The 12,985-nt window shown below is 43.7% G+C and overlaps 1 protein-coding gene across 3 annotated transcripts in view; it reads left to right on the top strand.

The window, feature by feature from the left end:
• The window catches only part of KCNS3 (potassium voltage-gated channel, modifier subfamily S, member 3), a 49,066-nt gene extending 41,239 nt beyond the window's left edge, over window positions 1–7,827 (top strand). For all 3 annotated transcript variants that reach the window (XM_011971426.1, XM_011971425.1, XM_011971427.1), the window contains exon 3: window positions 5,815–7,827. In XM_011971426.1, the coding sequence (XP_011826816.1) occupies window positions 5,874–7,349 (1,476 nt within the window). In that variant the 5' untranslated portion in view covers window positions 5,815–5,873 and the 3' untranslated portion in view covers window positions 7,350–7,827. The remainder of the gene's footprint in view (window positions 1–5,814) is intronic.
• Window positions 7,828–12,985: the final 5,158 nt, after the last annotated feature.

The following is a 12,985-nucleotide window of genomic DNA, read 5'->3' as shown; positions in this document are numbered from 1 at the left end:
AAAATTAACCTGAAAAATGAGTTCAGACCATGATGAGAAGGAGAGGTCAGACATGCTTCATTATACTCTCCTCTTTTTTGAAATTCAGGAAAAGCTTACCAGCGTTAACATCAACACAAACCTTAGGACTGAGAGTGCAGTCTCTTTAATTCCGATAGGAAACATTTACCATCTATTCTCTCTGAAGTTGCTACCTGGAGGCTTCATCTGCATGATAAAACCTTGGTCTTCACAACCGCTTATCTTAACCCAGACATTCCTATTGATTGTAAGTCTTTAGACAATGTATTGTTTTCACATTGCTATAAAGACATACCCAATACTGGGTAATTTATAAAGAAAAGAGATTTAATTGACTCACAGTTCCGCAGGGTTGGGGGAGTCTCAGGAAAATTACAATCATGGTGGAAGGGGAAGAGGCATGTCTTACATGGTGGCAGGCAAGAGAGAGTGGTGAGAGAAGAGAAAAAAACCTCTTGTCAAACCATCAGACCTTGTAAGAACTCACTCACTATCATGAGAACAGCATGGGAGAAACTGCCCCCATGATCCAGTTACCTCTTACCAGGTCTCTCCCTTGACACATGGGGATTACAATTCAAGGGTGGGGACAAAAAGCCAGACCATATCATTCTACCTCTGGCCCCTTCCAAATCTCATATCCTCATGTTTAAAACCAATCATGCCTTCCCAACAGTCCCCCAAAGTCTTAACTCATTTCAACATTAATTCAAAAGTCCAAGTCCAAAGTTTCATCTGAGACAAGGCAAGTCCTTCCAACTAGGAGCCTCTAAAATCAAAAACAAGTTAGTTACTACCAAGATATAATGGAGGTACAGGCATTGGATAAATGCTCCCATTCCAAATGGGAGAAATTGGCCAAAACAAAGGATTGTTTTGGCCCCAAAACAAATTGGCCCCAAAGGGGTAAGTCTGAAACCCATCAGGGGAGCCATTAAATCTTAAAGCTCCTAAATGATCTCCTTTTACTCCATGTCTCCCATCTGGGTCACAGTAATGCAAGAGGTGGGCTCCCATGGTCTTGGGCAGCTTCACCCCTATGGCTTTGCAAGGTACAGCCCTCTTCCCAGCTGCTTTCATGGACTGGTGTTGAGTGTCTGTGGCTTTTCGAGGTGCATAGTGCAAGCTGTCAGTGGATCTACCATTCTGGGGTCAGGAGGACAGTAGGTGGTTCTCTTCTCACAGCTCCACTTGGCAGTGCCCCAGTGGGGACTCCATGTGGTACTCTAACCCGACATTTCCTTTCTGCACTGCCCTAGCAGAGGTTCTCCATGAGGGCTTTGCCCTTGCTGCAAACCTCTGCCTGGACTTCCAGGCATTTCCATACATCCTCTGAAATCTAGGCAGAGGTTCCCAAACCTCAATTCTTACTTCTATCCACTCACAGGCCCAAGACCACATGGAAGTCACCAAGGCTTGGGGCTTGCACCATCTGAAACCATGGTCTGAGCTGTACCATGGTCCCTTATAGCCATGACTGGAGCTGAAATGACTGGGATGCCGGGTGCCATGTCCCAAGGCTGCACAGAGCAGTGGGGCCCTGGGTCTAGCCCATGAAATCATTTTTCCTCCTAGGCTTCTAAGCCTGTGATGAAAGGGGCTGCCACCAGGACCTCTGACATGCCCTGGAGAAATTTTCCCCATTGTCTTGGCAGTTAACATTCAGCTCCTGGTTACTTATGCAAATTTCTGCAGCCAGCTTGAATTTCTCCTCAGAAAATGGGTTTTTCTTTTCTATTGCATCATCAGGCTCCAAATTTCCCAAACCTTTATGCTCTGCTTCCCTTTTAAACAAAAGTTCCAATTTCAAATGATCTTTTGTGAATGAGTAAAATGGAATGTTTTTAAGAGCACCCAGGTCACATCTTGGATACTTTGTTGCTTAGAAATTTCTTCCACCAGATACCCTAAATCATCTCTCTCAAGTTCAAAGTTCTACAGATCTCTACAGCAGGGGAAAAATGCCACTACTGTCTTTGCTAAAGCATAGCAAGACTGAGTGTTTGTTCCAGGTCCCAATAAGTTTTTCATCTCCATCTGGGACTACTTCAGCCTGGGCTTATTGTCCATATCACTACCGGCATTTTGGCCAAAACCACTCAACAAGTCTCTGGGAAGTTCCAAACTTTTCCACATCTTCCTGTCTTCTTTGGAATCCTCCAAACTGTTCCAGCCTCTGCCTGTTACCCAGTTCCAAAGTTGCTTCCACAGTTTGGGGTATCTTTGTAGGAGTACCCCAGTCTCTGTGGTACCAATTTACAGTATTATTCAATTTTCTTACTGCTATAAAGACATACACGAGACTGGGTAATTTATAAAGAAAAGGCATTTAATTGACTCACAGTTCTGCAGAGCTGAGGAAGCCTCAGGAAACTTACAATCCTGATAGAAGGGGAACAGGCATGTCTTACATGGCAGCAGATGAGAGATGAGCAAAGTGGGAAGAGCTCCTAATAAAACCATCAGATCTTGTGAGAATTCACTCACTATTACAAGAAGAGCATGGGGAAACCACCCCATGATCCAATCACCTCCCACCAGTTCTCTTTCTTGACACTTGGGGATCACAATTGGAGTTGAGATTTGGGTGGAGATACAAAGCCCAACCATATCAGACTATAACTTAACTCTCAACCAATTGCCAATCAGACAATCTTTGAATCTACCTATGGCCTGGAAGCTCCCCCACCTCAGCTACCAGTTTTCTGGGCTTTCTGGACAGAATCAATGTACATTTTACATATATTGATTGATTTCTTGTGTCTCCCTAAAATGTATATAGCCAAGTTGTAGGCCAACAACCTTGGGTACATGTTCTCAGGATATCCTGAGGGCTATGTCACAGGCTATTGGTCACTCGTATTTGGCTCAAAATAAATCTCTTTAAATATTTTACAGAGTTTGACTCTTTTTGTTGACACTAGCAATTCGTATACTTCATCTAGGTTATCTAATTTGTGAACATATGATTATTCATAGTATTCCTTTATAGTTCTTTTCATTTTGTAATGTCAATAGTGGTGTTGTTCTTTCATTGCTGATTTTGCTAATTTGAATCTTCTCTCATTTTTTTATTTTCCTTTGTTTTGTTTAAGTTTTGAGACAGAGTCTGACTCTGTCACTGAGGATGGAGTGCAGTAGTGCGATCTCAGCTCACTGCAGCCTCCCCGTCCTGGGTTCAAGTGATTCTCATGCCTCAGCCTCTCGTGTAGCTGAAACTAGACATGCATGATACCATGCCCAGCTAATTTTTGTATTTTTTGTAGAGATGGGGTTTTGCCATGTTCACCAGGCTAGTCTTGAACTCCTGGCCTCAAATGATCCATCTGTCTTGGCCTCCCAAAGTACTTTCAGTTTTTCTTGTTTAGCCTCGTTAAAGATTTGTCAGTTTTGTTGATTGCCTTAAATGACCAATGGCTTTGCTGATTTTTTTTCAGTTTTTAATTTTATTCTCCATTTATTTATTTGCATGTTAATCTTTATTATTTCCTTTCTTTTTTTTCAGAGGAGGAATTTGTTCTCTTGCAGACAACCTTGCCTTTCCGTAAATATAAGGGGAGAGAGATTTTTTTCTGGCCTTTCTGCTCCCTTTGATGGTGTTACTGTCTGCCCACTTTTACAGACTAGAAAACACATCCTCTTTTGGCCTTTCTGCTTCCTTGTCCTTTTTTTTTTTTTTTTTTTTTCCTCTTCCAGTCAGTTACCAAATCCTGTAGATTCTATCTTATAAAGTTCTTCTGAGTTTATCACTTCCTCTTTCTATGCACCGCCACTGTGTGTGTCCATGTCCTTGCCACCCCTAACCTGTTCTATTGCAGGCCTATCTTCTTGGGCCCAGCTTTTGCCCCATGCAGCTTTCATGCTGCTGTCATTGGTGACTTTCTAAGTCACATTCACAAACATAGCTATGTCCACTTGTTGATTAAGACCCTTTAGTGATCTTACTGACAGAATAAAATCCAGATTCTTTGGACTGATGTACAGGGTCCTTCACAATCTGGCTTCTGTCTACCCTTTGATGCCTCTGGTGGCAATGTCCTTTTCCTTTCAGTTTGGTGGTGTGTTCGTCTGTTCTCACACTGCTATAAAGAACTACCTGAGACTGGGTAATTTATAAAGATTTAATTGACTTACAGTTCTGCAGGATGTACAGGAGGCATGACTGGGGAGCCCTCAGGAAATTTACAATCCTGGCAGCAGGCGAAAGGGAAGCCAGCATGTCTTACATGGCAGAGTAGGAGAGAGAGAGAGAGTGAAGGGGGAGATGCTACACACTTTGAAAGAACCGGGTCTCATGAGAACTCTGTCACGAGATAGCACTTGGGGGATGATGCTAAGCCATTAGAAACCACCTCCATGATCCAGCCACCAGGCTCCACCTCCAACACACAGGATCACAATTCAACATGAGATTTAGGTGGGGACAGAGAGCCAAACCATATCAGGTGGACTCCACTTGAACCTTGGAGCTGCATATTACCTCTGCTATGAAGCTTCTCCAGCTAAGGTCACTGCTTTTTTCTCAGTAATCCCAAAGATGCTTGACTGACCTCTCACATAGCATGCCTACGTTGGATTATTAGATTATAAAAAGGAAGAAGGCGGGGGAAGTCTATGTAGTGGAGAGAACATGGACTTTGGAATTAATTCAACCTGGGTTTAAATCTTGGCTCCACCATTTACCTATTATGTACCTAGAGAGTCTGAGAGCAGTACCCATTTTTCTATTCAGCTACCATTTAGTGTTGGAAGGACTGAATGACATAATGTGTAAAGGCATCCAGTAGTATCAGGTGGGGACTCAGTATATGACAGTCTCCTTTTATTTGTATCATCTGTTCTGAGGAAGCATCATTGCATTGGGTGAGGATCAAAAGCTGTTATTTTCTCTCTGAGAAATGGACCTGGTGCATCCTGATTAGTGTCAGAACTAAAAACAGGCCACGTGCTCACCCAGTATAGACAATCTATGGAAAGATAATTATAGATTAGGGCCACATGGGGACTGTCCGTGAGGGGAAGGAGGAGATGGGGGTGGAGCGCGTTTGTGTCAGGAAACTGATAGTGCAATTACCATAAAGAGGTTTTCCCAAGTCAGGTGCTTTTCATGTGGATGTTCCTGAAACACCATCTCATGAAGTGTAATGATATCTTTAAGATATAAGGTACTTAAGCACAGGGAGATAATTATATCCTCTTGATTGTCCACATCCAAACATAGGGAGTAGGGCTTTCTCTTAAAGGAGTAAAACATTGATACACAAAGGGAAACTCACATCCTTTGTAAGAGCTGAGCTGAGCCCCCTTTGATGTGTGCATTGGGGGCATGACCAAGCCCCAGGGATGGGAAGGGATGAGCTTCAAGCCTGGCAGCAACTAGCCTATCACATCTGAATTGAGTTTTCCCAAACATGAAGAGCCTGTGCTTGAATCTCTGGAGATGCTTATATTATGTAAGTGAGCTAAATTGCATTGTATTTTGGGGGGCAAGGTTGGGAAGTACAGTTTGAATACTTAATAAACACAGAAATGGCAATTAGTGTTCATAAAAATTATATTGTCATCTTTTCTCTTTCCTAAAGAAAATGGGTTCCCAAAATCCTGAGGTTTTAGGGGGAAAATCTGTTTTGTGTTGATTTTCTTCTGATCATAATGCATAATAATGTATTCATTTTCATTGCATTTCCTGCTTTGCTTTTAATGTAGCCCATCATCCTGGAAAGGGCAGATTAAAAATAAGCTTGGCCGGGCACGGCAGGACAGAGTGCTAATATCATCTTGTGCTCTTTCCAGGTGCAGCCTGATCTTCCTCGTCTCCCTTGCCAGCCAGCACTCTGCCTCCTGTATCCACCATGGTGTTTGGTGAGTTTTTCCATCGCCCTGGACAGGACGAGGAACTTGTCAACCTGAATGTGGGGGGCTTTAAGCAGTCTGTTGACCAAAGCACCCTCCTGCGGTTTCCTCACACCAGACTGGGGAAGCTGCTTACTTGCCATTCTGAAGAGGCCATTCTGGAGCTGTGTGATGATTACAGTGTGGCTGATAAGGAATACTACTTTGATCGGAATCCCTCCTTGTTCAGATATGTTTTGAATTTTTATTACACGGGGAAGCTGCACGTCATGGAGGAGCTGTGCGTGTTCTCATTCTGCCAGGAGATCGAGTACTGGGGCATCAACGAGCTCTTCATTGATTCCTGCTGCAGCAATCGCTACCAGGAACGCAAAGAGGAAAACCACGAGAAGGACTGGGATCAGAAAAGCCATGATGTGAGTACCGACTCCTCGTTTGAAGAGTCGTCTCTGTTTGAGAAAGAGCTGGAGAAGTTTGACACACAGCGATTTGGTCAGCTCCGTAAGAAAATCTGGATCAGAATGGAGAACCCAGCACACTGCCTGTCTGCTAAGCTTATCGCTATCTCCTCCTTGAGCGTGGTGCTGGCCTCCATCGTGGCCATGTGTGTTCACAGCATGTCGGAGTTCCAGAATGAGGATGGAGAAGTGGATGATCCAGTGCTGGAAGGAGTGGAGATCGCGTGCATTGCCTGGTTCACCGGGGAGCTCGCCGTCCGGCTGGCTGCCGCTCCTTGTCAAAAGAAATTCTGGAAAAACCCTCTGAACATCATTGACTTTGTCTCCATTATTCCCTTCTATGCCACGTTGGCTGTAGACACCAAGGAGGAAGAGAGTGAGGATATTGAGAACATGGGCAAGGTGGTCCAGATCCTACGGCTTATGAGGATTTTCCGAATTCTAAAACTTGCCCGGCACTCAGTAGGACTTCGGTCTCTAGGTGCCACACTGAGGCACAGCTACCATGAAGTTGGACTTCTGCTTCTCTTCCTCTCTGTGGGCATTTCCATTTTTTCTGTGCTTATCTACTCTGTGGAGAAAGATGACCACACATCCAGCCTCACCAGCATCCCCATCTGCTGGTGGTGGGCCACCATCAGCATGACAACTGTGGGCTATGGAGACACCCACCCAGTCACCTTGGCGGGGAAGCTCATCGCCAGCACGTGCATCATCTGTGGCATTTTGGTGGTGGCCCTTCCCATCACCATCATCTTCAACAAGTTTTCCAAGTACTACCAGAAGCAAAAGGACATTGATGTGGACCAGTGCAGTGAGGATGTACCAGAGAAGTGTCATGAGCTACCTTACTTTAACATTAGGGATATTTATGCACAGCGGATGCATGCCTTCATTACCAGTCTCTCTTCTGTAGGCATTGTGGTGAGCGATCCCGACTCCACAGACGCTTCAAGCATTGAAGACAATGAGGACATTTGTAACACCACCTCCTTGGAGAATTGCACAGCAAAATGAGCGGGGGTGTTTGTGCCTGTTTCTCTTATCCTTTCCCGACATTAGGTTAACACAGCTTTATAAACCTCAATGGGTTCGTTAAAATCATTTAATTCTCAGGGTGTACCTTTCAGCCATAGTTGGACATTCATTGCTGAATTCTGAAATGATAGAATTGTCTTTATTTTTCTCTGTGAGGTCAATTATATGCCTTGTTCTGAAATTTATTTTTTACAAGAGAGAGTTGTGATATGGTTTTGGAATATAAGACAAATGGCATTGGGTGGGGTTTGTGGCTACAGCTTATGCATCATTCTGTGTTTGTCATTTACTCACATTGAGCTAACTTTAAATTACTCATGAGTAGAATCAGAGGTCCAGCTGACTGAGACGACATGCATGTGAGATCCACAAAATGAGACAATGCATGTCAATCCATGCTCATGTTCTAAACATGGAAACTAGGAGCCTAATAAACTTCCTAATTCAGTATGGAGAATGTCTCGGTTGTGTGTTTTTATGTTGAGTAACTACATTTTAGTATGCTCAGGATTGGTTTGGAAGAAAAATGTTCTTTCTAGAGTACCAAGAGCCCTCCTTTCTTTACGTTTTGAATTTTGCGTATGTACCAAGCATAGGCTAACTCTTTTTTCAGTAGACTTGATGGGAGTTGGCAGATAGAAGAACATGTCCATGACTAAATTGTGCTGTCCAGCATAAACTGATTAAACATGTAGGTGTTTGGGACACCCTCCAAATTGGCATATATGAATGAAGCGTGTGCCCTTACAGATATTTCTTTAGTATATATTTTGAATTTTATAATAATGTATACTGCTAAGACAAAATCTCATTACCTAAAAAATGTTGCAGAGCAGAGTAAACCTACACATTCACAGGCAGGAATACTTTCAGTGAATGGAAGAAGGGAGAAATGTTGTACAAACACACAGATGTGATTCATTATGACCAGAGGAGTGAAACTTAAATCTCTGGAAAAAGCTATGCCAGCAGCTATAAAATGAGCTAACATTTTCCAATAGCCGTAGAGATGGTAATTTCTGCATCTCGTGTAGAAACTTCTCACAAGGAAAGAAGACATACCTATGCATTTTCAGACAGTGGCAGAGCAATTCTATCTCATGTGGAGAGAATTTAGCTAAAGTGTTAATTTTGGAGACGTGTGGAGACTCTCATGCGTGCCACCAGGGGTTGGTTATGGGATTCTTTACCTGAAATCTTCCCAATGGAAGAGCCACGTGGATTTGTTATGTTTGTAGATGCATTTCATTGAAAGAAGGGCGTTTTCAGATATAGGTAACTCTTTGACTCATCACTCCTCTTAATGTTTCTATGGCTTCTGAGATGGATATAACTAAACAGTGTTTATGGCCACTTTTAAATCTGGAGGTTTATTACATGCATATGTGTTACCCCCTGCTCATGAAGAAAATCTTTTCTCCAAAATGCATTTTTGATATTGGAGTAACTATAGTTTTGAGGCACAGCAATAGAATTTGGGATCTTGTTTTATCAAAGATTTTCTAATTAGTGGTGAGGTAACTGAAGACTGCTTATGTAATAACAGTAACAGTAGTAATAGTAATAACAACAGCAGCAATAATAATGTAATAATAAGCTAACTGTATAATTGCATTTATTTATTACAACACCCCGGAAGAAAAGTTTGTTACTGTTCCCATTTTAAAATGGGAAACCAAGGTTTGCAGGGAAAGTGACTTGCGTAAGTTCAAGGCATGAGGAAACTAAGGTTTGCAGGGAAAGTGGCTTGCGAAAGTTCAAGAGTCAGCAGTGGGCTTGGGCTCTGGACCCAGGAGGCTGACTCCAGGGCCTGTGCTTTTCACTGCCCCCTGCTCTGCCGTGTTAGGGAGTGGATTTAAGGAAACATCAGAACAGAGTGCATCTGAAGGGACAAAGAGCCACAAATGCTGTCAAACTTTGACTTTTTAAGGATGTGAGCTGAAAGGGGGAAATGCTGGCTTATGTATCTTTCCTTTCCTAATCCAGACATCAGACACATTTGTTTACAGAGACAGTTTTCTAGAATGCCCCTTGAAGCTGGAACAGGCTCTGAGGATCCATCCTTGAGGACACTGCATGGCAGACAAAGCATAAACTGTGGCTCTGTAAGAGCCTAGAAATGTCTCTTCGCTGGTGAGAGCAAGTAGATTAAGGGGAGCTTTGATAGTTGGACCTGCGTAGGAACTGGGTTTCTGCCTGTGTCTCATATTAATTGCTGGAGAGCGGCTTGCTATGTGGCATGAGTGGCGATGGTGGCTTCCCTCTGGGCTTGGCCAGCTGCAAACCCTTCCCTCAACTCCTTCTCAGCCCAATCCCTGCTATACTCTTCAGTTAGAATCCCTGCCACATCCCTAGGCCTCCATGCCACAAATTGCAGTGCCTTGTTGTGTTTATTTTAGCCTCTCTGAGTTTCCCCACTATCCGCAAAGGGCTCCTCTTCTTCATTCCCACATGGTGACATGCTGGGTTCCTTCTTTCTCCAAGGCTTGAGTCAGTGGCTGAACATGCACTCGCAGGGATGCTGGCTGGGGACTGAGGCACTGCCTGTTTCTGTGTTGATTGGTCCTGGGCATCAGGGTTCATTTGTGGGAGACCCGACTACTTGAGGAGTTTTATCCTGCAATTCTTTCCAGTTCTTTCTTCTTGTCCTGTGACAGCTTTTTCTCCTTCCAGTTCCTCAGATTTGTTTTCATCCACAGCAGTTCTTTATGGAGGTTTGGAAGGCCATTGACTCCCCAGGCACCTGTCCCACCTGAGTCGATTTTCTCTTTCCCATTCCCTCTGCCCTGGAGATTGTTTCAACTTCCGCTTGTTTTCATTCAGCATTTCCTGAGCGCTTGCTCTGATGTATGTTCAGGGCAGCCTCCAGGAATAGCAGACTGAGACTCCATCCTTATCCTCTGGGGGCCTTCAGGCCAACAGGAAACAGGGGTCAATTGACTCACCTCTTTCTCTCTCTGTTTGGAGACAGAGAGCAAAGAGAGAAGAGGCTTCCTGGAGGAGGTGACACCTGAGCTGTTTGGGGCGCTAGTCTCTGAGTCTGGTGATCTGGTGAGTTCAGTTTGATGTTAGAGATAAAACCTTCACTGATACTGAGCAGGCGGAGTCTGTTGCCTCCCAGATCCCACTTTCCAGCCATATACACTACTAATCTCTGCCTCTGGGGCTTCTCTTTTCTCCCCTTTTGCTGACCACCTACTTCCGTTAAAAGTTCTTTCACCTTTAGATGTGCTGATCTCTCTCTCTCTCTTTTTTTTTTTTTCCCCTCTAGAGGTTTAAATATGCAGATATAGGTAACTTTGTGACTTTACTTGCTCTCCCTGTTTTTTTTTTTATTGTTTGTTTTTCATCCTCAATTGCTTGTGTACATGCCTGAAATCTCCCTCAAGTGTTTATTTTGTATTTAACTCAGAGTTTTAGGGGCACTTGCTATTGTTTCTGTCTGGATAGTTATGGTGGGCCATTGTCTTGGGGCTTCTATGCTGTGAGACCGCTGTTCTGTTTTATAGAGGCTGATTAATGTTGCTGGAGAATCTGTAACTAATGTTCAGAAATGGGTAATTTGTACCATATGGAACTGCCAATATCTATCACTTTTTGATTGAGAATAACAGCAGTTTCAATATGGTTCAATTTATTGTTAAAGGTTTGCTTCATGTTAGCACAAAGGTATTTCTCAAGTTCTTAGACAAGCTTGTAACAGGTCCTATCTACTACATGTCCATGTCTGGTTTAAGGAAGAAGTGGGCACCAGGATGCCTGGGGATTTACGACTAGCATCAGGGTGTGCTGGCTGGGTGAGTAGGAGATGGGGGAGAACCTCTCTGAGCTTGTTTTCTTAGATTTGAGATGAATATATTAATTGCTGGAATTTTTTTTTTTTTTTTTGAGACGGGGTCTCGCTTTGTCACCCAGGCTGGAGTGCAGTGGCCAGATCTCAGTTCACTGCAAGCTCTGCCTCCCGGGTTCACGCCATTCTCCTGCCTCAGCCTCCCAAGTAGCTGGGACTACAGGCGCCCGCCACCATGCCTGGCAATTTTTTGTATTTTTAGTAGAGACAGGGTTTCACCGTGTTAGCCAGGGTGGTCTCAATCTCCTGACCTCACGATCCGCCCATCTCAGCCTCCCAAAGTGCTGGGATTATAGGCGTGAGCCACCGTGCCCAGCCCAATTGCTGAAATTCTTTATATCCCTGACACTTGTATAATTTGCTTTGTTACTGCAAAATGGCTAGTTCCCTTCTAACTTGGCTTTCATTATAAATGTGCATAGCAAAAACCGATTTTAAACTACTTTCTGATTTTTCTTATCTTCTCAGTAGAATCCTAACCAATGAGGTTTTACTTCCTGTTGTTGATGGCCCAAGGGATTGACTACCTTAAAACTTAGGCTATTAAAAACATTTGCAAAGATCATTTATTTCCCTGTGTCTGGTGGCGAGGAGTGAAGGCCCCTAAAATGCTGGAATGATATTGGGTGAAAACCTCTTGAACTTCAAAAAGTGCATGATTTTCGTTTGCTTTTAAATCACCTGGTGGCTTAAACTTTGTTCATTTTCAGCATCTGCTGCTTTGTCCTTCTCAGGAAGAATGCCAAAGCATTTAAGAACACAGGAAAAAGAGGAGGGGTGAGCTGAGAGAGAGAAAACTCACAGGTCCTTGATGTCTAAGCACTGCTTAAAGCCATGGAATGTGACAGTCTGGCCCCCCTCCCATTTTATAGATGAGGAAAAGGAATGACTTACCTAAGTAAGGCATGTGATATAGTTTGGATCTGTGTCCCGGCTCAAATCTCATGTTTAATTGTAATCCTCAATGCTGGAGGCAGGGCCTGGAGGGAGGTGTTTGGATCAGGGGATTGGATCTCACATGCCTTGGTGCTGCCTTTATGATAGTTCTTGCAAGATCTGGTCATTTAAAAGCATGTGGCACTGCCCCCTGCACTGCCTTGCTTGCTCCTGCCTTTGCCATGTGATGTGTCCATTCCTGCTTTGCTTTCTGCCTTGACTGTAAGCTTCCTGAGGCCTCCCTAGAAGCCAAGCAGATGCCAGGACTATGCTTCCTGTAAAGCCTGCAGAACTGTGAGCCAATTAAACATCCTTTCTTCATAAATTACCCAGTCTCAGACATTTCTTTACAGCAGTGCAAGAATGGCCTAATACAGTATGCCATGCAGCAACAGAGACCAAATCCAACTAGAATACAGACACAGCACTCTCCCTCCCTCCCTCCCTGCCCCCTTCTTATTGCCTCCCTTTTGCCTCCCCTCCCCTTCCTCCTCTCCCTGTCCTCCCCTCCCCTGCCTCCCCATCTCCCCTTGGCTCCCCTCCTCTTTGATGCCCTCCTTTCCTTTCTCCCTCCCTCTCCTCCTTGCTTTTATTATAAAAGAGTGTAAATATATACAGAAGTTGCAAGAATAGTACCATATACTTTCCTGTGACCATCACCAGCTTCAACAGCTATCAACTCCTGAGAAACTTGTTTCATCTCTGTGACTCATTTCCTCTTCTCCCCAGTTTATTTTGAAGCAAGTCTCAATCATATCATTTAATCCATAAATACTTCACAAAGTATCTTTAAAAGAGCAGTCTTTTTCTAAACGTGATTGCAATGCCA

This window comes from Mandrillus leucophaeus, unplaced genomic scaffold (assembly GCF_000951045.1).
Source record: "Mandrillus leucophaeus isolate KB7577 unplaced genomic scaffold, Mleu.le_1.0 Scaffold122, whole genome shotgun sequence".
Taxonomy (NCBI): Eukaryota; Metazoa; Chordata; class Mammalia; order Primates; family Cercopithecidae; genus Mandrillus; species Mandrillus leucophaeus.
Note: the sequence above shows the minus strand (reverse complement) of the source record. Positions and strands in the feature narration are given on the sequence as shown.